The sequence below is a fragment of the Theropithecus gelada genome, chromosome 2, assembly GCF_003255815.1.
Source record: "Theropithecus gelada isolate Dixy chromosome 2, Tgel_1.0, whole genome shotgun sequence".
Classification (NCBI taxonomy): domain Eukaryota; kingdom Metazoa; phylum Chordata; class Mammalia; order Primates; family Cercopithecidae; genus Theropithecus; species Theropithecus gelada.
In genome coordinates, this window is record NC_037669.1 from 68463357 (window position 1) to 68489013 (window position 25657).

The 25657-nt window shown below is 39.4% G+C and overlaps 1 protein-coding gene across 5 annotated transcripts in view; it reads left to right on the top strand.

The window, feature by feature from the left end:
* EIF4E3 (eukaryotic translation initiation factor 4E family member 3) overlaps positions 1 to 22624 on the top strand; it is an 81607-nt gene extending 58983 nt beyond the window's left edge. For 3 of the 5 annotated variants that reach the window (XM_025377419.1, XM_025377421.1, XM_025377416.1), the window contains 5 exons: positions 2158 to 2252; positions 5433 to 5493; positions 7991 to 8057; positions 11768 to 11923; positions 17177 to 22624. In XM_025377419.1, the coding sequence (XP_025233204.1) occupies positions 2227 to 2252; positions 5433 to 5493; positions 7991 to 8057; positions 11768 to 11923; positions 17177 to 17223 (357 nt within the window). In that variant the 5' untranslated portion in view covers positions 2158 to 2226 and the 3' untranslated portion in view covers positions 17224 to 22624. The remainder of the gene's footprint in view (positions 1 to 2157; positions 2253 to 5432; positions 5494 to 7990; positions 8058 to 11767; positions 11924 to 17176) is intronic. The other 2 variants (XM_025377420.1, XM_025377417.1) reach the window with 1 other exon arrangement.
* The last annotated feature ends 3033 nt before the right edge of the window (positions 22625 to 25657 follow it).

Here is a 25657-nt window from a genome sequence, read left to right on the forward strand (position 1 = left end):
CTCCTCCCTACACTAGCACCATTTTAGTAGGAGGGAGCCAAGGTGGATTCTCAGTTAATACATCTATCATCCTGTAGTTTTTTGTCTTCAGTTTGATCTTAGAGTTCATCATTGCCACCTTTGCAGTTAATTCAGTGTTATTATTTTTTTAACGCAAAACAGGCTTGAACAACCCAGCAGGATTATCATTCAACATAGATAAAATTCCATTCCACCCATGTGACTCAATTCATGAGCCCTAGGATTGATTTTTCTAATTGCTCTTTTACTTGTGCTGCTTTCCTCAGACCTACTGGGAGACCCAGATGATCACCCTATGCTTACCTCACCACACAGAACAATATTTCTTATTTGCACAGTAATTCGGTGCATAGCATTCATAGCATAGTAATTCTATGACCTACTCCAAACAAATGGGGAAGCATTTTCTTCTTCATAGCCTCAATCCTTGTCCTAATCCTAATGGTCATACCAAACAGTGACTCTTGGGCAGGTTCATCTCTGCCTGATGTCCTTATCTTTAAAAAAAAGGATAATAATCATACCTCCTCCTAAGACTGTCATTAGGATAAATTGCATAAACATGTAAATGTTCATAGAACAAAGCCTGGCACAGAGAACAGCTCCAGTCTTTGCCAAGACTTCCTGTTTTTCTATTACTTTATTATTTTTGTATAATCTATTTCTGTTTACCAGTTGCCCTGTGTCTTAGTTCAGGCTACTATAACCAAATACCATAGACTGGGCAGTTTTTTTTTATTTATACAACAAACCCTTTTTTCTCACAGTTCTAGAGTCTGGAAGTCTGAAATTAGGGTGTGAGCATGGGCACACCAAGGTGAGGGCCCTCTTCCTGGTTTGTGCATGGCCATCCTTTCCTTGTGTCTTCACACGGCAGAGGGAGGGCCGGCTCTCTTCATCTTCTCACAGGGACACCAAGCCTGTCATGGTGGCTATACCCTCATGACCTGATTACCTCCCAGAGGCTCCATCTGCTAACACCATCCTATTGGTAGTTAGAGTTTCAGCGTATGAATTTGGGGAAGACACAGACATGCAGTCCGTAACACTGTGTATCTTGCGCAGCTTGTTGCTTCAGCATCTGAGCTGTTCCCTGTTCCTTTAGCAGGGGAGAGATAAGGGGCAAACAGAGTGTCTAAGGTGGTTTCTCTTTGCCATCTCCTTTATCCCTCAACTCCCAAGCCGTAGCATCACAGACTTAGAGAGAAGACAGGGTCTTTTTTTTTTTTTTTTAAACGGAGTCTCGCCCTGTTGGCCAGGCTGGAGTACAATAGTGTGACCTCGGCTCACTGCAACCTCTGCCTCCCGGGTTCAAGTGATTCTCCTGCCTCAGCCTCCCGAGTAGCTGGGATTACAGGCGTCTGCCACCACGCCTGGCTAATTTTTTGTATTTTTAGTAGAGATGGGGTTTCACCATGTTGAAGACAGGGTCTGTTATAACAAGATAGTTACAAATATGTTCAGTACATGTATTCAGTACTAAAGACTTTAGTAGATACTACCTAGCTGTCAGAAAAATCATTAGCAAAGTGCTTTCCAGTTTTATGTGTAGACATGTTGCTTAGGAATGTTTGCTTAATAACCATAGCTTCTTGAAACATAGAACTTGGCACAGCATCAGCAAGGAACATCTTTTCTGCTTCTTGTTGTGTTTTTGTTTTTGTTTTTTTGAGGCAGAGTCTCACTCCTGTTGCCCAAGTTGGAATGCAGTGGTGCCATCTTAGCTCACCTGCAGCCTTGACTTCCCAGGCTCAAGCTATCCTCCCACCTCAACCTCCTGGGTAGCTGGGACTACAGGCGTGTGCCACCGTGCCAAGCTAATTTTTTGTATTTTTTGTAGAGATGGGATCTCGCCACATTGCCCAGGCTGGTCTCGAACTCCTGGGCTCAAGTGATCCACCTGCCTCGGCCTCCCAAAGTGCTGGGATTACAGGTGTGAGCCACCAAACCTAGCATTCTTTAATGTTATATTACATTTTCTAGCAGAGAATTAGAAGGGATACTGAGAAAAACCTATTTTGAATGGATAAAACAATGAGAATCAAAATTTTTCTTTAATGCACTAATTTGATAATCTAGCAGCATAATAAATCGATACTGGGTATATTAAACAAAGTGTTTGTTTTTCTTTTAAAGATATTCTGGAGTGTATACAATAATATCCCTCCTGTGACTAGCCTGCCTTTGAGATGCAGTTATCATTTAATGAGAGGAGAGAGGCGACCACTTTGGTAAGTGTCTAACGTGTAATTTAAGGTCAAGGTGGGAGGGAAATGTTTATGAACCTCATAAAATATCATATCACCTGAGATGTGTGTCTCACATGGACAACATAGAAAGTCTATGATACCAATCATGACCCAGGGTCTGGGGCTAAGTGTCCTCCTTCTTTAATAGCTTGATGTAGTGATGAAGATGGACAGTAAGTTAGTTTGCCCAAGCTGGAGTCCCAATTAGTAATAAATCCTTATGTCCTGTCATTCAGTCTTTCTGCATTATTTACTCATTAATAAAATGTAAATGTGTCTCATCTTGAGTAGTAGCAAATGACAGAAACCTAATTTTTTTGTGTGGGTTTTTTGTTACTGTTGTTGTTCGGTTGGTTTCTTTTTTTTTTTTTTCTTTTCTTTTTTTTTTTTTTTTTTTTTTGAGACCGGGTCTTACTCTATCACCCAGGCTGGAGCACAGTGGCACCATCACAGCTCACCACAGCCTTGACCTCCCAGGCTCAGGTGAACCTCCCGCCTCAGCCTCCCAAGTAGCTGAGACTACAGGTGCATGCCACCACCCCCAACTAATTTTTTATTTTGGGTCGAGGTGGGGTTTCACCTTGTTGCCCAGGCTGGTCTTGAACTCCTGGGCTCAAGCGATCTGCGCGTCTCAGCCTTCCAAAGTGCTGGGATTACAGGCATGAGCCGCCAGGCCCAGCCACCAGAAACCTAATTTGAGCAAAAAAAAAATTGAGTATGTTTTTAACCTGTGACTGGGAAGTTCACTGGTAGGGGTAATTTCTGGCAGATCCGGCTCCAGTGTTATCAGGAATCTGATGGTCCCCACCAGAATTATTCTGCTTTATTCTACATTGGTTTAATTTTCGGTTTTATTTTCTCCCATCTGAGGTGGCAAAGTGGCCTTCGTATGCTCTGGTCTTACACCCTGCAAGTTTACTAATGTTAGTACTCAGCAGCCCAGATAAAATCTCAGGGCTGGCTCTCGTTGTCTCACTTTGGATCCCCTTTCAATTTCTGGCCAATCACAAAGACTAGGAAGAGGCAGTACTCTCATAGGCTAGCCTGAGTCAGAAGCCCATCTTTGAAGCTAGGACGTGGAGTCAACCCTGCCTGAGTGGATCTCACAGAAGAGTAGGGGGCAGGTGGCTCTTTAGGGGGAAACTGGAATGCTCTTACCAGAAAGGGAGCAGATACTAAACAGTGACACAGAGCAGGTGTCCTTCACAGGGATACCTATGAGGCCTTGATACATGGTTGATAGGAGAATCACATGAGACAATGTCATGACTATGACTTTGAAGTGTCAGGGCCTTCCCTTGTATGAAGCGGTTGTATTCGTTGTCCATCCCCAGAGTCAAGCAGGCCTGTCTGCACCAGCCCTTTGAGGATGAGGATCTCAAGTCCTATCACCTTCCCTGCCCATGGAGCCACTGAATGCCACTTTCTTGCCTCTCCATCCCTAGCTCCTTCCTTTTGCATTCATCTGCTTCTGTTTCCAACAAAAGGACTGAGGAAGAGTTTATTGAAAAATGCCCAATCTTACCCCTGTTAAAATGGCTTTTATCCAAAAGACAGCAATGCTGGTGAGGGTGTGGAGAAAGGGGAGCCCTCGTACACTGTTGATTAGCACAGTCAACTATGGAGAACAGTATGGAGGTTCCTCAAAAGACTAAACGTAGAATTGTCACATGATCCAGCAGTCCCACTGCCAGATATATACCCCAAAGAAAGGAAATCAGTATGTCGAAGAGATATCTGCACTTCCATGTTTATTGCAGTGCCATTCACAAGAGCCAAGATATGGAATGAGCCCAAGTGTCCATCAACAGATGAATGACTAAAGAAAATATGGTACATGTATACCATGGAACAGTATTCAGCCATCAAAAAAATGAAATTCCGCCATTTGCAACAACATGGATGGAATTGAAGAACATTATATTAAGTGAGATAAACCAGGCATGGAAAGACAAATATCTCATGCTTTCATTCGTATGTCGGAGCTAAAAGAACAAAACAAAACAAAACAAAACAGGCCGGGCGCGGTGGCTCAAGCCTGTAATCCCAGCACTTTGGGAGGCCGAGACGGGCGGATCACGAGGTCAGGAGATCGAGACCATCCTGGCGAACACGGTGAAACCCCGTCTCTACTAAAAAATACAAAAAACTAGCCGGGCGAGGCGGCGGGCGCCTGTAGTCCCAGCTACTCGGGAGGCTGAGGCAGGAGAATGGCGTAAACCCGGGAGGCGGAGCTTGCAGTGAGCTGAGATCTGGCCACTGCACTCCAGCCCGGGCGTCAGAGCCAGACTCCGTCTCAAAAAACAAAACAAAACAAAACAAAACAAAACAAAAACAAAACAAAACAAAACAAAAAAAACCAGCTGAACTGATGGAGAAAGAGAGTAGAATGATGGTTACCAGAGGCTGGGAAGTTGCGGGGGTGATAAAGAGAGGATCGTTAATGGGTACAAAAATACACTTAGAATAAATGAGGTCTTGGAGCACAACAGGGTAACTATAGTTAACAATAATTTGTTATGTATTTCAAAATAACTAAGAGTGGAATTGGAATGTTCCTAACACAAGGAAATGATAAAGACTTGAGGTGTTGGATAGATATCCTAAATACCCTGATTCAGTCATTATACCTTGTATGCATGTATCAAAATATCACATGTAGGCCAGATGTGGTGGCTCATGCCTGTAATCCCAGCACTTTGGGAGACAAAGGTGGGAGGATTGCTTGAGGCCAGGAGTTCAAGACGAGCCTGAGCAGCAAAGTGAGGGAGACCCTGTCTCTAAAAAAAAATTTTAAAAATTAGCCAGGTGTGATGGCACATGCCTGTAATCCCAGTTGCTTGGGAGGCTGAGTGGGGAGGATTGCTTGAGCCCAGGAGTTCAAGGCTACAGTGAACTATGATCATGCCACTGCACTCCAGCCTGGGTGACAGAGTGAGACCTAGTCTTAAAAAAAAAAAAAATTCAGATATACCCCATAAATAGGTACAACTATTATGTATCCATAATAAAAAATAAAAAACAAAAACAAGAAAAATGCCCAACTATTTTGTTTTTAAGGTCGTCTATTGTTAAACTAAATGTATGTAGAGATATTTAATCTAAATGGATGTAGAATCACTTAGTCCTGAGTGTAACTTTAAACGTTGGTCTTTGGCCCAGGGAAGAGGAGAGTAATGCAAAGGGCGGCGTATGGAAGATGAAAGTCCCCAAGGACAGCACGGTAGGTTCCTTCTGATCTTCTTCTAGAACCGACAAGGCTTGGGGTTGTTGACTGCCTGTCATCAACATGTTGTGCTTTGCAGACAGCCTGTTTACCTGGCAGTCCCCAAACAGGCTGGGGGTGAGAAATTCTGTTCTGACCTTGATTTTCTGCCTTACACTGTCACCTTGAAAGTGTATAATTGTGCTTCTCCATAGACATGGTGTAATATGTGACTGTATGATGCAGTCTGCAGGAGTAAATGCCTGTGAACTTCACAGAAAAGCTGGGTGAATGTCTTTATGGTAGTCATTCCTTTGACAGCCATGACTAACATGTGGCATATGGTTTTACAAAGTCAGAAGTAGGATCTTTGTTTCCAAAGGCTCATCCCTCCTCTACAGGGGGAACAAAAGCAGTTCTGAGAATGTCAATGGCACAGAGAATAGGGAGGCTTGGCATTTCACCATCCTTTGGGGTTTCATGAGAGACTATGCTCCATCTCCCTCTGGGGCTGATGAGAACCTGGATGATGTGACGACCTAGTGGGATGCTGGTTTGCAGTGATCAAGTCTCAGAAACCCAGATTTCCCAGAGCGAGCTCTAATTAATCATATTGACTGGAAATGAACGTGAACATTAAAATCGGTTATCTTAAGCCCTGGGAAACCAAAAACGTCTTTGAAAATGGACAAAAGGGGAAATGCTACCCAGTTTCACCTTTTCATGATTTCTTTCATGTGGATAAGCTCAAAGAACTGAAATGTCTCCAGGGACCCATATGCTTGAGCTGGAGTCATTTTCCTATAAGCACATACCCAAAGATATGACCAGATTTATTTGTCAAAGGTGCAAACTATTCGTCAAGATGTGAAGCTCCAGCGTTTTCCTGTTATTTGTTGTACATAATGAAAACTATCAGGGGAGCAGAGAATATAAGAGAATGAGGGAATATAAGGTGTTTTTAAAATTTCATTATGAACACTTTTTGCCTTTCCATGTTATTTACTCGCACTAGACTTTGAACTCTAGTAGAAGTAATCATGATGTCAACATTCCTTGAAAAGCAGCTGAAAGGCAGTTTTGTCCTCTCCTTGTTAGCTCACTTGGCTGCGCTGGGTTACAAATAATAACTCTTTCATATCCGTGCAAATGCCTTCATCCCAGGCAGTTTAGCCTACTTTTCGTCATCAGCCAGTGGGAGTCTTGTGGGCCAACCTTGTCTGAATTCAAAGCAGAAGGGTGAAGTCTCCCTTCCCCTAATGGCATCTCCCAGCTCTCAACTTCATCACTAACAGCTTGAAGGACTGTAGCTGGACAGAGAAAATGGAAGCAATGATTCCTAGGTGGTAGACTCATAGACCAGAAGGGACTGGCTAGGAAAGACAAAAGAAAAGGATGAAAGGTCACTTCTCAGTTCCCTGGCTAACTGCCATGGCCTTGGTTAAAGATTCAGCGAGACTGCTTTAAGCTTGTGAGGACATAATAATAAACACTATTATTATAGTTAATATGCATTGAGCACTTGGAATATAGCAAACACACAGCTGTTTATGGCATGGATCTTAAATGTTAAGCCCTTTTATTGCAGTCATTGTACTAAGCCCTCTGAGCACATTTGTTGACTAATTTCATACCCACAACAGCCCTGGAAGGTCAGACCTATTATTATTTCCTTGTTCACCTAAAGAAACTGATGATCAGAGAGGTTGTTAACCCACCTGGTTTGCAGATAGCAAGCAGCCTCTCAGGATTCAAACCTAGTTTGGGGGCAATTTGGAGCCTGTGAATCACAGGAAGGAGGATAAATAGGACCAAGAACTTTTCAAAGGAAGTAATGTGAGTGGAAATAATCTGGCTGTCTATTGGATGCCACTAGTAGATTATGAGGAGAAAGAAACTCCAGTGTTTCTCATTGGTAGGAGGCAGACCACAGCAGGCACTGAATCTTCCAGGGAAATTACATACATTCTTACATAAAGTTCTATCGCCTGCCATAAACAGTCTGCCTCAAGTGAATGGAATTTCCCAAGACTCTAGTATTAAATAAACAAGAAATGTCCTTAAGTGTTCTTTACTTGTATAACCTTTGAAGTACCTTATAAGTAGTAAGAAAAACAGAGAAAGGATTTTGAAGAGAAAGATTTTACTAATAGCATCCACATATAATTAGCTTCTGTGTTTTGAATCAGTGAGAGGTAAAGAATTGGAAATTTTTTAGTCGTTTGAATGCGTTTTGCCTAGAAATTCTTCTGAATTTCACCAGGGGTTTCACTAGAGGTTAGCTTTTACTAGACTTTGGCTCACTTGTATCTGTGTAAAGTTATTTGTAAACCACTGAAAAATATGCCACGGTGATAAATGTTTGCACCTAGGCTTTGGAGGTGTCTGTGGACTCCAAATATGGGCACAGAAAGTACATGTGAAGTTGAAGAAAACATAATTTGTTTAGCTCCTGAGGATAATGTTCTAAAAATATGTGTATTTTGTTTTGTTTTTTATTATTTTCCCATATCAGTCCACAGTTTGGAAAGAGTTGCTGTTAGCAACCATCGGGGAACAGTTCACAGACTGTGCTGCAGCAGGTAAAGCAGCCCACGGCTCTGGCCGGCCCTGCCTCTTGTGCTACTGGCTTGTGCTTGTTTCTTGCAGCAGTTTGTTATCACGTGTTTGACTTTTTACATGTTTTGAAGTTGTTTATTTTGGAACTACAAAGTTACTCAGTTTTTTTTCATGTGATTTTGGTGTTTAGTGTTAGATATGTGTGTCTATGTCCATACGTGTATTTACGTATGTGCATATTATATTTATATATGTATGTATATATTCATGTATGTGTTTCCCTCTTAGCTTAACTTAATAGTATCTGTAATCATCTGTCCAAAATAAATAGGCAGAAAAGAAAAATCTGACATTAACTGGGCCCTTAACACAGTTGGTAGTAGGTTCCCTTTATCTCTTCCAGTTTTTCCAGAAGGGGAAAGTGCTTTCGGTGTCTAGTGAAGTTTGTAGGTGGGCAGGCACAATCCTCTCTGTCCCTCTCAACCCCTAACCCCTTCCTCTTGTTCTCTCTGTCCCCTGCTCAAAGAGGACTAGAGTAGTAGGTGGGGACATGCTCACTGTTATGTCCCGGGATCTCACGGTGGAGGATAAGACAGAAGTTCTTCAGGGCTTTTCTTTGGAGACCATTTTCAAATACTCAGGGTATTTCTGAGAGCAAAACAAAAAGCTTTTGTTTTGCTTTGTGTTTATCATGAACCCACTCAGAGAGCAGAATTTAATTGCTTGTTTAAAGTTTTGTTTTCTTTTGGGGGTAGTTCCTTCTGAATGCTCCTGAAGTAACATTTAGAATACTATTTTTCCTACCCAGCTTTCAGTTAAGATTTTCTTTTTAGCTAATGACAATGATGAGTTGTCCCTCCGATGTCTTAGATGGGGCCATGTTTGAGAGCCCTGTAGGCCTTGCCAGTCCCGGGGCGTGTTTCGGATTCATCTCATGAGCAGTTCCTGTCATTCCACTTTTGTTTTGCTTACTTCTTACACCACTTTTTATTCACGTAAGACAAAACCTGCGCTAGGCATGGTGGCCCATGACTGTAATCCCAGCGCTTTGGGAGGCCAAGATGAAAGGATCACTTGAGGCCAGGAGTTCGAAACCACCCTATGTAACATAGAGAGACCCTTTCTACAAAAAATGCAAAAATTAGCTGGGCATAGTGGCATACACCCATAGCCCCAGCATCTTTGGAGGCTGCAGTGGGAGGATCACTTGAGCCCAGGAGGTAGAGGCTGCAATGAGCTGTGATCACTACTGCACTGTAGCCTGGGTAACAGAGTGAGACCCTCTTTCAAAAAAAGAAAAAACAGAGACCCCGGTTAAGATAAAATTGTCTGTAAGTACAGATTCCTTCTGTTTTAATAGGGAGTATTTAGCAACTTGATAATATACAGCCAAAAATGTATCCTGTGTATAATTATAAACACATAAATCCCTGGGAGAGGAAGTTTTCTGCATGAATTATTCCTGTTTCCAGAACCAGGGAAAAATAGTCTAAGTAGTAATAGCCAGGATTGAATAAAGAAGACCAATTGTTTTGTGGTTGACTTGAGACATGAGAGCACCATTAGCTATTAACCATTAGCTCTTCCATTAACCAGCTATGCCACTTTTAGCAAGTCAACTAATCTCTCTGGGCCTCACTCCCCTCATCTTTAAGCAGTGGCTCCTCCCAGCTCTAATGTCTTATGCTGCCAGTACCCTAAAATAATCAAGGTTTTGCTGGTTGATTCTACTTATGAATATTACATGTTTGCTGATGGATCTGCCTTTGGATAAGGGTTGCAGCCTTTTTTTTACCAAACCATTTGTGAAAGTGCTGTGCTAGTAACTATGCCTGGTTACCAAGAGCAAAACCAAACTCAAATATTGACAGTTCGGCATCCGTCCGTTACGTCACGCTTTGACCAATAGGGTAGAAATTGGCAACACCAAAAGACAGGAAACATGAACATTTCCTCAAAAGGGTGACCTTGTGACTTCATGGCCACTCTTGAAACTGGTAAACTGCAAAGCTTCCCTTTGTAGTTGATGATTTTTATTTTCATATAAAATATAACATTGAGCTCTGGCAAGACTATTTTTAAAGTGTAAATTAAAAAGTCAAGAATCTGTATCTAAGAATATTTTCTTGATGGAATAATAAGTTTCTGTGAATGGCCATGATAAGGTACTATGTTTTTTGACTCTTTTGTTTAAATGTGGCATATATACAGAAGAGTGCACACGTCATATGTGTACAGTTTGATAAATATTCACAAAGTAAGCATATAACTGTAACTAGCATCCAGATATATAAGCAGGATATTACCAGCCCGCCAGGATCCCTCTCTGCTGTCTTTCCTTCCTTCAAAGGTAACCTGCAGTCTAACTTCTAACATCATAGGCTAATTTTCGCTGGTTTTGAGTATTTATATAAATGGACTCATTTAGTGTCAAGTCATACACATTTAGCCAGGATCAAATTCATTTTAAAAAAGAAAAGAAGGAAGAGGGGGAGAAAGAGAAGGGAAGAATGGAGAAAAGAAAGGAATTACTTTACTGCCAATTATCTCTTTTAGTAAATTGGATATGTTTTTATTTAAATTATATCCTAATACTAAAACGTTTTAACTTCCAGAAGACAATTGGAAAAACTGATGGCATGAATATTTAGATTTACAGAGGCCAGCAAATTAGGTGAAGCATACTAACTAAAGCAAAGTTTTCTTATATTGATAATGCTTATCTCTCACCTATTACATATTGATGCTGTTTATGAAAGTGCACAGAGCTGACCGTATTGCATTACTGTGTCATGAACAAGGAAAACCAAGAATCAAAAGTTTGTATTCTTTTCATTTTGCTGCAAATTTGTGTAAACAAAGTGGCTGCAAGGGAGGATAAAACAGTATAACACCCTACTATCCATCCGCTGTTCTCAACTGTGTACAAGACAGCCCTAATCTGGAATTTTGTTTTTTTGAAAAAGCCCACCTTAATCAATGTAGATAAATGCCTTAACGTTCATTCACTGAAGGACAATCCTGTAATAGCAGAGCTGTACTCAGAAGATTTACTCTCACTCTATACACAGGGCTAACAGATGGTCATTGGCTCACTAGCCCACAGTATATAATGCCCAAAACCAGAAAAGGGATTTCTAGAGGGAGGCATCAGGAAGCAGGAAGAATTCGTAGGAAAGGAGCAGACAAGCAAACCGCAGAAAGCAGATGAGCAGCAGAGAATGCACAATCTGGGTCCAGTTAGTGTTGGGGCAGATAGCGCTGACCACTCCAAGGTGCCTGAAAGCTTGGCAGAAAGTCAGGAGAAATTCTTGCTCTCCTTACCAAAGACAGCAAGGCATCAAGGAAAAGTTCATTTCAGTTCACTTGGCTTTCAGAGGGCAGGGAATTATGCAACCCATTTTAGAAAAAGTCTCATCAAAACAGAGTAAGAAATAGTCACAAAGCTTTCCTAAAGTTAAAAAGGGTAAATTACTTATCTGGAAAATGCATTCGGCTGGAACACTTTATCTGAGTCCCTGGATAAATGTGATGTGACTGCTACACCTTTTGTGCACTGACTTGCTTTCCTCCAGTGATTCCCTGTAGAAACAATTATTTCTTACAAGTTGTCTTGTGCCACCTTTTTTCCATCTTATCCTTAATTTTCAGATAAAAAGACTTAAGTTCTTAGAAACAGTCAGACTGACTTGAAAGTATCACTCATTTTTTTTTTTTCCTGTCTTCCCCTCAGATGATGAAGTAATAGGAGTTAGTGTCAGTGTTCGGGACCGAGAAGACGTCGTCCAAGTCTGGAATGTAAATGCCTCTTTAGTGGGTGAAGCGACTGTTTTAGAAAAGATCTATGAACTTCTGCCCCACATAACTTTTAAAGCAGTATTTTATAAACGTAAGTGCCTCATTTCCAGTTATTACTTTGTAGCTTACTCTATCATACTTTTAAAGATAAAAACTGTTTTGCAAATGCGATGAAGGCAGACTCACTTGAAATTTGATAATTCAGAAAAGAATTCAACAAAATACATTTAAGTGTTTAAAAAAAAAACCAAACATAGTCTCAGAAATTAAAATGATATTTTATTTTTGCCTAACTGTGTGGATCAGAAAAGGAAATAACAAATACTGTGTTTGTTATTTCAAAAATTTTTACCTGAACTCAAATTTGTAATTCTCAGAAAAAAATTTACATTCTATTGGAAACAACAGTAACAAAAATGTCATTATATGAACTGGCAGGTAGATATTCAATCATCCCTTCATAAATAGGAATTTATAATGTATAACATCTGTATTTGTGGAAGAAATGCATTCTGAGCACAGGCATGATTGAATGTTCTACTGAAATGCTAATACTTCCTCATTATGAATGACTGTGACACAGAACCGAGAGAGAATTCACGCCTAGTAGTGAAATGTTAACGGTATGAATAGGTGTGTGGACCCATTGTTTCCATCATGATTCATGTTCATTGCTTTTGTGTGCTCTTTTGAAAAAGTCTTCTTTTTCATAATGAAACATCTTAGTGCTATTAAACCAATGTTTGGTAGATCAAACTGCAGGTCACACATTTAACAAAGAGTTAGAGAAAAGGACGACAGCCCTACACATGTATGATAAATTTCCTATATCCAAAACTCTTCCTAGAGTCAATAACCCATTTTTTAACTACTGTATTTCATTGAATCTAAGATGCTCTTGAAGATAAAATGCTCCATTATTTTTAGTATTACTAAAAAAGAAAAATAAAAGGCTCCCAATTAAACTGTAACACATTATTGGTACCAGAGGTCTTCAAATATATGTGTGGTAGTTGTGAGGAGTGCATCTTAGAATTGCTGAAATACAGTTCATTAGTGCTTCACTTTTTCCAACTCTTTGCCAAAAAGGATAAAAAAATCAAATTTTGTTTTGTGAGTATCCTAGTATAACAGGGGATATTAACACTAAGGCCTCCCTGTAAGGAATCATATAATTACAGGCCAAATGACTTAGATGTTAAGCAGTGGGACTGATCTGGCACTACAGATATTCTGAATTTTAAATGGAAGTTTAAAAGAGACAGAAAAATGTCACTGCAGAAGTTGCTTATTGGCTGTGCAGTGTAGAAGTTGCAAATTTGCCGATGCTATTTTTATTCTTTAAGGATACTTTAATTGTATTTTCACCCCAGATATTAATTGAAAGGTCATCAAGAGTTTTTTCTTTTTTTTTATTTCACAAGACCAGCAGAAACTCTGTAGATGGAAGTGTATTTCATTGGCATTTACGTATGGGGCTAAAACATTTTTTCCCATGAACCAGCTCCACACTTGACTCTAAAGAGGAGAACACCAATTTGGGGTCATTAAGTCAGGCACTTTGGATTTTTGTCCAGCTTCACCAGTGTGACCTTGAGCAAGTCACAACTTCTCATTCTTTTACTTTCTCATCTGAGTATCGAGGAGGTTGGTCTTAGATGATCTCCAAGGTTCCTTCTACTTCAAAGTTCTATGATTAAGTTTCCAGGTAACACATTGGTTAGCAGCAGGCTCAACACAGATAATAAGATACCTGTTTTATCAGATAATAAGGCCACAGAGTGGTCAGGTCACTTTTTAGGGCCATGGCAATAATCAAGTAAGATTGACAAAGGGCAGGATGATTCACTGGTTAGCTGTTGTGATGGCTCTGGGAAAGAAAAAAGCCAAACAAGGGGAAAGAAAACTGCGACTTGGCCAGTTAAATCGAATAGATACCTAAAGGTAGAGGCCATTGCAAAGTGTGTGATACACGACTGAGGAAGGGTCTCAGCAGAAATCCATATTTTAAGGTCAAAAATTAACATTTAAAAACTCAAAGATCGTTCAAATAAAAGTGTGAATTTGAAAAAACAAGCAGTTTTCTTTATTGTAAACAAAGCAGGCAGTCCTTTACTCAGCAGGGTATATACCACTTGCTGCAGAAGTGATTTGGAAAAATGAGGTTTGGGCTGAAATCTTTTTCACAGCAGGGTGAGCTAAGTTAGAAATGGCCAATTTATGCTTTTACTCTGGTTTAGTTAATAGGATCCTAGTGTAAGTATTCCCAAGTTTACAGAAGCCAGGTGACTGTAAATTTTCCATGTAGAAAGAACCCAAGCATATTCAGTCATGGCCTCTAGTGGGTAGATGGGCATTGGGCCATTGATAACTTACATTTGATATGGATACACATTATTTGACTGAGAAATTCACAATGCACAGACTCCACTCCCTGACCAGCCCCACCCTGGCCAATTCTGCTAAGTTCTTCAGAGCAGCTGAGTGACAAAGGTCTTTTCTGCCGTGAGAATTGTTTAGAGCAGGAAGCTGGAGCCCAAATCTGCCCCCCGTCTTCCCTCCCCTCTCCTGTTTCTGTATAGGTGTAGCTGAGAATGCTTTTTACATTCTTCAGTGGTTGGGAAAAATCAAAAGAAAAAGTATATTTTGTGACACATGAAAATTATATAAATACAAATTTTAGTGTCCATAAATAAAGTTTTATCAGCATAGAGCAATACCCATTTGTTTCCGTGTTACCTATAGCTGCTTTAGTGCTACAGTGGCAGAGTTAATAATTGAGACAGAGGTCAGACCTGGTGGCTCACGCCTGTAATCCCAGCACTTTGGGAGGCGAAGGCAGGCAGATCATCTGAGGTCAGGAGTTCAAGACCAGGCTGGCCAACAGGGCGAAACCCCATCTCTACTAAAAATATAAAAAGTTAGCCGGGCGTGGTGGTACGCGCCTGTGATCCCAGCTACTTAGGAGGCTGAGGCAGGAGAATTGCTTGAACCCAGTAGGTGAAGGTTGCAGTGAACCAAGATCACACCATTGCACTCTACCCTGGGTGACAAGAGAGAAACTCCGTCTCAAAAACAACAACAATAAATAATAATAATTGGGACAGAGACTGTATGGCCCATAAAGACAAACATTTATTCTCTTCCTTTTCCTGAAAAAGTTTGCCAACTCCAGGCTTAGAGCAATTCTATAACCCCTTTCTACCCAAAGTAACCTAAGGCTGACAGAACTCCTGTTCACTAGGCACTCCCAGTTCTGAATGTTCTGTTTTACTGTCTCCTTAACCCATCAACATTGTAGTATGCAACTATGACCACCCCAGACTGCCCCTCACACCTGGAAGTAACACGGATCTTTGGATAGCCTGTATATCTGGATTTATTGTTTGGAAACCAGGTCACTATAGTTCTATGGTACCTCTGTTTGACCCTGAAGTATAGTATAATTTCTTTGCAGATCAAACCATGTTTTCTTTGGTGTCTTCCTTAAATATCTTTCTTAAAAAGAAAACACACTCACACAATGTGAAATATTTGTAAAGTTAAAGCTGTGAGAAATGTTCTATTAAATTAGTTCAGATTTCAGGCTGCCCTTAGGAGTATGGCCAACCTGAGGTGATCTGGGAAGTATAAAGTGCGTCTCTCCCAAAGTTTTTTCCAAGTGCAGAGTGAGTTGGGGTGAATGTCCAAGATGATGTTGCAGGGAAAATAGACCCGTTCCACCCACCCCTTCAGCAATAGTCTGAAGAATTTAGTCCTTATGAAAAACACAGAGGCCAGGTACAGTGGTTCATGCCTGTAATCCCAGCACTTTGGGCGGCTGAGGCGGGTGGATCACTTGAGCTCAGGAGTTCAAGACCTGCCTGGGCAACATGGCAAAACCCCGTCTCTGTCAAAAAGACAAAACTTAGCCGGGCATGGTGGCATACACCTGTAATCCCAGCTACTCAGGAGGCTGAGGTGGGAGGATTGCTTGAGCCCGGGAAGTTGAGGCTGCAGTGAGCCGAGTAGCGTGATGCTACTGTACTCCAGCCTGGGTGACAGAGCAGCAAGACCTTGTCTTAAAAAAAAAAAAGAAAAAAAAAGAAAAAGAAAAACAGAATTGGAAGGGGCTTAAAAGGTGAAATGGGGCAGCCCATCTGCCTCCCTGGAACCCCATTCACTGCTAGTGTGGGTAGCGTGTTGGGGATCAAAGCACCCAGAGTCCTGAATTACCCCACCTTTATCAGACCTTGCTTCCTGGTAATGGTTAGCCAGATCCAGGAGGTAGATTGTCACACTCGGTCTTTTGCCTTAGAGAAAATGTTATGTATTTCGTAGGTTTCCCTGTGCCATCTTCTACTTTAAACAACGTTAAGTGTTTGAAAGTATTTTTGGTAGCATAATTTTTTTCAATTCCTGAATTCCGACTGGGCCTGGTGGCTCACGCCTGTAATCCCAGTACTTTGGGAGGCCGAGGCAGGTGGTTCACTTGAGGTCAGGAGTTCGAGACCAGCCTGTCCAACATGGTGAGACCCCGTTTCTACAAAAAATACAAAAATTAGCTGGGCATAGTGGCATGCACCTGTATGCCAGCTACTCGGGAGGCTGAGGCAGGAGAATTGCTTGAACCCCGGGAGGCAGAGGAGGTTGCAGTGAGCTGAGATTGCACCACTGCACTCCAGCCTGGGCTACAGAGCAGAACTCCGTCTCAAAAAAAAAAAAAAAAAAAAAAAATTCTAGAGTTCCTAATTAAAATTAGTAATTTTGCAAACCAGATGATAGGGCTGAATATCTATTGGCAGGGGGAAACATGATTTGGAAAAATAAGACTTAACAATTTTGTGAAACTTCATTTCCCATGGAGAGTGTTGAGAGGTAGGGAGCAGGGGCACCTAGGTATAATTGCTGTCACCCTGGTGTGGTTCTTTGTTTTGTTTTATTTTTTATTGTTCAAGATAGGCTTGTGAGTGGCTCTGTCTCGGGTTGTGTCAGGCACTCCCCCCCACCCCCCGCAATGCATTTTGTGGGGCACATTTTCCCCTGCGGCATTTGCTTGCAGCCCAACATACTCTCTTCATCGGCTTGTCGAGATGACTCATCCTCCCGGGCACAGCAAGAAGAAACAGGCTGCATGCCCATTGCTTGTTTATTCCTTGTTTTAATTTTCATTATTACGTTTCTCAGGAAATGCACGCCTTAGCTAACAGTTACTGGCAAAAAAATAAATAAATAAAAAATAAGGTGTTTGAGTTCTTGCCAACATTTGGGGAAGCTGAATGAGATGCCTAGAGGAGGGTTGGCCCATCCTTTGCTTAAAGTTTTCTTTCCTTTTTTTCTTTTTTGTTTTTTTTCTGTCCTTTAGCCCATGAAGAGCATCATGCTTTTGAAGGTGGACGTGGAAAACACTAATTGCACTCTGTAAAGAATTCTTTGTCCTTTGCTGATTGGTTTTGGAAACGGTCTTAACAGGAGGGAGAGTGAAGAGAAGACTTGCCGAAGCCGATGCTGGTCAATTTAGAGTGGGTTTCTGTCCTTGCAGATGGGCAATTAGGACTCAAAGTGGCAGGTGGGGTGAGGGGAGATTGTGTGGGTTTCTACCGTCACGTTACTTGCTTTTTTAAAAACAAAAAAACAACAAAAAAACCATTTTTTTTGGCTTTCTAAATTCTCTGTTCTTTTCACTCTGAATTTTTTTTTGTGCCCTTTAAAATTCCTTGTTCAGCCTAATTATTGTTTTCTACACTCCCCTTTCATTGAGGCACAAGAAATTGGTTTCCCTTTAAGTAGCTCTGCTGTACCTAGTTAATGAGAATATGCATAATCGTGACAATACTGCTTTTGAATACCACACTGTACAAGGAGGAATACTAGCTTGGAGAAACCTGTCTTCTGATTATGTGTTGTGACACATTCCTATGTGCTGTGAGCTGGGCATTGTTTTTTTCTGTCCCAGGGAAAAGAAAAACCATACTTAATCTGATTTTGCACTGACTGCACTCAAATCTTTAATTTTCCTTTTTAAAACTTTTTTTTAGTGATAAAAGGAAAATAATAGTTGGATTGCCTAACATGAAAACTATAATCACAATTCAGTATCAGGATATAAATCAAGCTCTAAGTCTTTGGACCCTTTGTAGAAACATTTCTAACCCGAATTTTAATTTGGCCTTTTCAACCAAAGGCTTAGAGTGGTAGCAAGGGATTTCTCCCACTAGGAAACCTGATGTTTCTGATTTAAAGAGAAGGTGATATTTTAATTGTTTGGATTAAGCTCCTTGCAAAGTTCGGATGTGTTTACCCACTTAGGGCTTTCCCAGTGAACGCTAACACATTTTGTTAAATGATCCCTTTCCCTGCTCACGTTGTGTGTCATTTCTCATCATCAGTAGTCCTCCAGCCTGGGCAGCTGTCCCCACCCTTTTTCATGTAGGTGCAGGAAGTTACATCTCATTTCCAGGATGCATGTGAACATTTACAAAGTTGAACTTTGAGTGCATTCAGCTCATACTAGTTATTGGGATTGTTGATATATATTGTATTATGCTACCAAAGAAATATTGGTTTTATTAGAAGGAAATGGTCATCCTCTGGACCATGGAGACTTGCTCAGAATATGCCGATTTCCCTCTCCTGACTTTGCCAAGCCTTGGGCTGCTTTTGCCTGATAAAAGGCAGGGCCATTCAAAGACACTTCCCCCAGTCGGCTTGTTTGTGGAGTCACAGGAGCTAGTGTCTGCTCACACATTTTTCAAAAGGGCAGTGCACTCAGAACTTCACTGTACCTGGGATTTTTAATTCCTCTTGCAGTGTTGACCAGCAGAGAGACTCGAGGCTACTTTAAGCCTCCACTATGTGTTTGTAGATAAAAATCTCCATTCAAACATTTTAAAGGACTTTGAACATTATCTGTTTATAGAAGTCATGCCCTTCACTTGGTTAGTAACCACCTCAGCCATAATACTTATCATCATAGGTTTTTTAAAATGCTTTTTTTTTTTTTTTTTCCTAAACTTGAGTTTCCTTAGTGATTTCAAAATGAAGTATGAGAATATCAGATCCCATTAGCAAGAGCCTGGGACTTGTTTCTCCAAACATTGTACTCACATTCAACTTGTTTTAAAATTGTGACTCAAGAATTTTAACAAATTATTCTGGACATGAATTAAAACTCTTTTTTATAATATAAGTATTTTTCTGATAGATTAGAAAAAAGGATATAATTGACTTCACTATAATTGTCGTATATATTTCCATAAGTAAATGGATTTTGAAGTATTTTTATTTTTTGAACTTTATTTAAAGCATGTGTGATGACATGTTCAACTTTTGCATGTATGTAGCCTTTGAAGTAAAAATAAAATAAATAGGAATGTCAGGCTCACGTTAATATTTCTAGTTTCTGTTTATGATCATGGAACATGACTAGCACACAAAGTAGATTTTTGCCCCAGTGAACTTCTGCAACTGTTTCTGACCCTTTAGAAAATACCAACTGTGAGAAGGATTTAATTTGCCTAATGTTAAAAACCTATCATCTAAATTACTTTCAGAGAGGATTTTGTCAGATTTTGGTTTGGAAATCGTTTTAATTGAATATTTAGTCATAATAGACTTTGTATGAACTAAGCTGATTTAATCAGTTTAAAAACCTCTCATTACCTTCTTAGATTAAAGAAGCTAATACTCTTTTGAGATAGAAGGAAATATTTTGTGGGACATGTGACTTTTGTGTTAAGGCAGTTTACCCATCTTGGCCGATGTGGAGAAAGTGCAAACTTCAGTAGAATCCAGGTCTTTTCATCCAAGTGCTTGCAGGTGCAGCGTTGTACTCTGCAAGGAACCATACAGAAACCAAAGAGCTCGCTTTTTTGTCTTTGTAATTCCTTAGGGTCTGTGATATATGCCAGGAAATCTGATTGAAACTAATATGCTTTTTATTCTCCCATTATTCCCTAAATTGTTATATCACAGGCACTTGCCTACATTGGGAAAGTAAGAACAAATAATGCCCATTTAAAGTAACTTGCCTGTATTTTGACTGTCTTTTGTAAGCACTTGCTGAACTGCTGACTTAACTCAGTTTTAAGATTTCCTCTTTCCCCCCAGCTTTTCCACATTTCTTAAATGAGGGTACAATTTACTGCAAACATGTACATTTAATATAATATTGCTGTTAGATTCATGGTACACTTTATGAAGCAAAAACATGAAAAGGAAAACACAACTCTAATAAACTTTAAATTACAGATTGACTCTCTCTCACCCCTCTTCTTGAATTTAGCCCACGTCTACACCATGCACACAGGCACAGGACTTTATGGCTTAGAAACTTTAGATATAATTGGGTCCTATAGACATAACATGCAATCCACCAACTAAGCCTTGGCCGAACTTGTCCCCTGTTAAAGACGTAGGGCTAGCCAGCCATAGAGCTGGGCATTGAAGTCAGCAAAGTGTATCCTGGTGCAAGCGTCCTTAAATGGAGAGTACTCAGGATCTGCCAGCCTTAACCTGCCCACTGGCCACCCTAATCAAGCACTAAATATCTGATCCAATCTGGCCACTGATGTGACTCCATAATCAGACATCTTCTTTGTAAACAGCTCCTCCTTCTCTCCCTCTCCCTCTCAGAGACAGAAGTGGTGCTGGGGTTTGGAGTTTGAAAATAACCTTCCTATGACAGGAAGTGGGCTTTTGCTGTTAGTTACCCAACTCTTAGAGGATCCCAACTTGTGTCTTTAGACAAAACTGACAGCCCTTGGAACGATCACATGGTGGCGCTGCCTTCCAGCCAACAGTTCTGGCTCAGCAGCAGAATTTATCCAGCTATGTTTGTGGAATTCTTTTACGATCCTACTGCATTTTGTTCCTATGCTTTTATAAAAATTTGATGAGAAAATGTAAAAATGATACTTGGCAATAAGACATTTAGCTTTCATGCACCTAATAAAAATGTGTCAAAGCTAGATCGCTCCAGATGTGCTTAAAATATCTCAAATCCTAGGCTCTCATTGGGCTTATAAGTGGTTGGGAAGAAAAAGAATAAAATAAACTTACATATAGGAGATATGGAGAATATTTCATCAGATATTATGCCCAAAGAGAGAAAATTAGGAGTTGATTTTTTTTTTTTTTTTAGCTCTCTGAATATGGAAGTTCCCTTTAAAAATGTAATTCTGCGCTTCACCTTCCCCACATTGTATGTTTCTGTAAGATTTTACTCATTACAAATGAAAGTAGAGGACTGCCTGTGAATTGTTTATTTCTGAAAAGAATATATTGAGATCAGTTAAAATTACTCAAGAGTTTGGTGACTCAGGATTGTAAAAAGCCTGGATCTCAACAGCTGGGAGGAGTCAGAGGGTGACGTGGGAAAAAAATAGGGACTGAGGGGCAATGAAAAGTCCCTTTGAACCTGTGGTCATGTATAGCAATTAGAGTGGGTTGCCCTTCTACTTCTCCCAAGAAGAAATCCCATATAGATTCCTTTCATGTCAGATTATTCTGTTCTGATTTTATTTTCTATTATTTTTACATATACATCCAAATCTAATAATACTTATTCAGATTGACCCACTGAGACCAAAAGTTACTGTCTTATGTTCTAGAAATTCTTTCATGTTGCTGACATGAATCCATTTTTAAAAGAAAACTCAGGGACTCTTAGAATTTTAGAGTGGAAGGGACCTTTGAGATCATCTACCAGTGCTTCTCACCCCTTAGCATTCAGCAAAATCACTCAGATACTTACTTATTGTGCACAATTCTTGACCCCAGCACTAGAAATCTGGGAGGATATCTGCATATTTAACAAGTACCCTAGTGATTCTAATGCTGATGGTGCTCAGATCACTCTTGGAGAACCTCTGATTTTATCCAACTCCCACATATGACAAATGAGGAAAGCCTCCCAACCCTAAGCTCTGTCAGGTGGCCTGATTCCAATATATGATACCAACAATCTTATGAAGGCTGGAGAAAGCCATTAATACTGAGACTTGAGTAGATGATGCTCGTAAATAAGAACTTTATGGCTGGGACCACAGCAGTCATAGGAGCCCATCCCTGGCAGTCCATAATATAAAGCCTTTAATACAGAGTGGTGGTTTTTCTCTTTTCTAAATACCATTTCAGCCTGTTAAGAGAAAAGAAATTAATGTTCAGAAAAGTAGTTACTCCATATGTGCAGTAACTACTTTTCTATAATGTCTTATGGCATCTGGGGTTCAGCATCATTGAACAAGATTAAATGAACGTTATAGAGCTATAAAATTGCATGTAAAATAACGCAAAACTGTTCAAATGACTATCAAAGTAGCCTGGGAATGAATTTCCACTAAAATTAATTGTCACTTTCAAAACGTAGCTTAGCAAAGCTGTTACTAAACGGGAGAGATCCATTAATACATAGAAATGTCAAAAAAAATCAAATAAGTATTCCCTAAACGATGTGAGTGATAAGCAAAAGTCATTGCGAAGTCAGTATTTTTTTGTTCATCATTGCTACTGAAATTTAGAGTTCCATTGTGTATGTGTGTCTTGAGTGTACCTTATTAGAATATCCAATACAATAGCTTTTGGATATTCTATGCTTTTGTGTCCTTCAGAAATCATGAGATTGAAGGAATCTGTGTTAAATGTTTTTGTTTTGGTTGCTGCCTGAAAAAAGTTACCAACTCATTTAGTGAAATGTAAGATTTCTTTATAAAAATTTCAATTTCTAATATCGAAGTCAGATAATTTTTCTTGAACTTTTATTTTGGAACAGATGTTTATTTCGGATTTATTAAAGTGTCAACTTTGCATTATAGAATTGAACATGACGTAAATTGAGTGTTTCTGAGTTTTCTATAGAAAATTTATGCTACCTCTCATCTTTTCACGTACAAAGAAGCAACTTTTAATGAAGACTTGAGGTGAAAATTTTAATTTTAGCATTTTACATTACATGATGAATGGAGAATATTAAAGGACTTTGAACATTTTAATAAACTTACAGTGTTTCTGTTTTCAAATAGAGGTATTAATTTTGTGGGTATACATTAAATTCTCCCCAAAATTCTCAGACTTGAATCAGATAATGTGGCTTACAACCATCGTTTTTGTTTTTAAGTTTTAACATTATCTTTTCAGTATTCATTTAAAACAAGTCACCATGACTTTGAATATATTCTCATGGAGAATTTATTTCAATGATTATACAAAAGAATTTCAGAATTTAAACTAGCGAGCATACTTTAGCTTGAGACAGCTAACATTATTTTTCCCAAATTTAAAATCTTATCAGTTGCATTGAAAGTTATTAATTCTTTAGAATAGTCTTACCTGTGTAAGTTGAACCAGGTTTGTTTGATTATGTTTTGGATCTGCTTGTGCCCCCACCCCCCTATTTTATACCATCTGTGCCCTGTGCAGTTGGGGACCCTTTCACATCTGGCTACAAGCTGGTGTAATGCCCTTCCTTTTGATCTGGCTTCATCTAGTGATTTGCTCAGTATTTTTAAGGTCAGACTGAAAACTTTTCTGTTCTAGTTATTTTTGATTTTATATTGTGTGTTGTGTTTGATGTTCAGATACATGTGAAAGTTGCTTCTATAAGTCAGTATTTTTTATTCCAGCCTTTTGCAGCAATAAGGTAAGACTAGACTATACTTTTCTTACTTGAAAAGGTAGTGATTTATGTGTTTTGTGCAAATGTTTAGACTGTTGCAATTTTCTAATTTGGGACTATATTGCTATGAATTTGTGCTTCTTCATTTTTCAAGGTAGTAGTTCACAGGGTTTGTTTAAGTGTTAGTCTGTAGAACTTTATTTTGAGATCTTTTGTAATCTGTTGCTACTAATTCTTGTTCTGTATTGAGGTTCTTATAGTATAGAAATGTCATTTTCATCCTCCAGTTTAAAAATTTCATGCAGTTTAATCAACCACATCACTTAATCATTATTAGATCCCCAGTGTGTGTGTGTGGTGATTAGGATAACCCTGTTTATTCCAACACATATTAAAAGTTTCTGTCCAACAACTCTGGTATGTATGATGCTGCTAGCATGGAGTCTGGCGCTTAGTAGGTTATCTGGTATTCTGATGGGGAGTAACTATTTTTATTTTTACACTTCCTTGTGAACACATTGATAATATGGCTCATCTGGGTCTCTCAGAAAACACATCTTGCTTATTTTAATTCTTTTTCTTTACCCTCTACTAAGAATGGTTTCGTTTTAGAATAAGTCCATTACTCTCGTTGCTCTTTTGTGCTGCAATTTGCCCGTGAGATTCAGTTGTCCCCTGTTTCAGCAAGTAAAGTGAGTTTACTCCTCCTTTCTGGCTGTCTCATATATTCCTTTAAAAACAAACAACACGTACCAACAAACTCTTCTTCCTTTCATCTGCAGACTTTCCTATCTCTCCCTGCAGAAACAAGCAATTCAAGATTTCGTGTGTGATGCCTAGTTAATTTTAACACAGCGAATTTAATGAAATCGCTGAAGAGCAGGGCATAACACTGGGAAGGCTTTACAATTTCATAATATTTCCCGCTCATATTTGCATCTGATTACTGCCACCATGCATTCTGTGTGTACTTCATCATCTAGTCATTATTGATGCACTTTTTGGAATGTGTTCTTGGTTGTTCTATTAGCATAGGTTCCTCTGCATTGTCACCTAATGTAGTTTTCCTGGAAGCCATGACCATGCATGCCTTTTCTTCCTCAGTGATCCTTTTACTGCAGTAACTGCTGTTAAATAACTTTTAACTGCTTTTCATTAATGAATGTATAAAACAATCTCTGGAATCCTACAGGACGATGGTCTTTTGTTATATGAAGAAAAGAAAAAACAGTAGCATTTACAAGGGCCAGCAAGTTAAAATATATGTCATTAAAATATGTTTCTATTTCCCATCATCTGGCTAGGCTGTGGTGCTGACTAGCTTATTTCTTGCCAGAGAAAATAAGTTTAAATCATAAGCATATTTAACTAGCAAGCATAAATCATAAATTCTTTATAATCATAAGCATTTTGAACTCTGGTATCATTTGTACAGATGGCAGGGCTAAATGTGTGTGCTCCTCTAAGCATTAAAGATGTGGACAGGCTCTTACTCCCCAACTTCCTCTTTAATTCAGGAAACTTAAATCACTTGTTTTTTGCACATAGAGGATTCTATAAAGTATAGACCTAGAGAAAGGTTTCAGATCTTAGGAAACATTTGAGTTTTGTGATTTCACTCTTACTGGAAAAGAATGATGGAAGTGAAGGTTAAATATTAAAGCCGTGTCCCCTTTTTAAGGGGAAAATAATTCGTGTTTCATGAAGATAGTCAAGTTATAAAGGACAAGACTGTTTTTCAGAATTTTTTTTTTTTTTTTTTAAACAAACATCTTGGAATCCACATTTTAACAGAGGTCCATCAGCTTTCAAAGAGTGTTCCCTAGAAGAGTAGTTCTACAGAAACACTTTCGGATATGGCAAACAAAGTTTTCATTGTAAAATATGTTTTAAGAAGTATTTTTAAAAGTGTAATAAAGCAATAACACAACACTGACATGCATCACATGGCCAAATTTTAACATTTTGGAAACCAGTAAGCGTAACTTATGTACTCATTGATTTTGTTTTATGAAACAAAACAAAGGTTTAATAAACCTTTTTATTGTAAAATAAAAGAAAGGTACAGAAAACCACACAAAACCGATGTGTAACTTACTGAATTGTTACAAGGAGAACACCCTATAACAGCAGGCCAAGAAATAGAACTTTACCAGTCACCCCGGGGGCTCTTCATATGTCCCTGCCCTCTCCACTAAAATAACCATTATCCTGACCTACAGGAGGCACTTG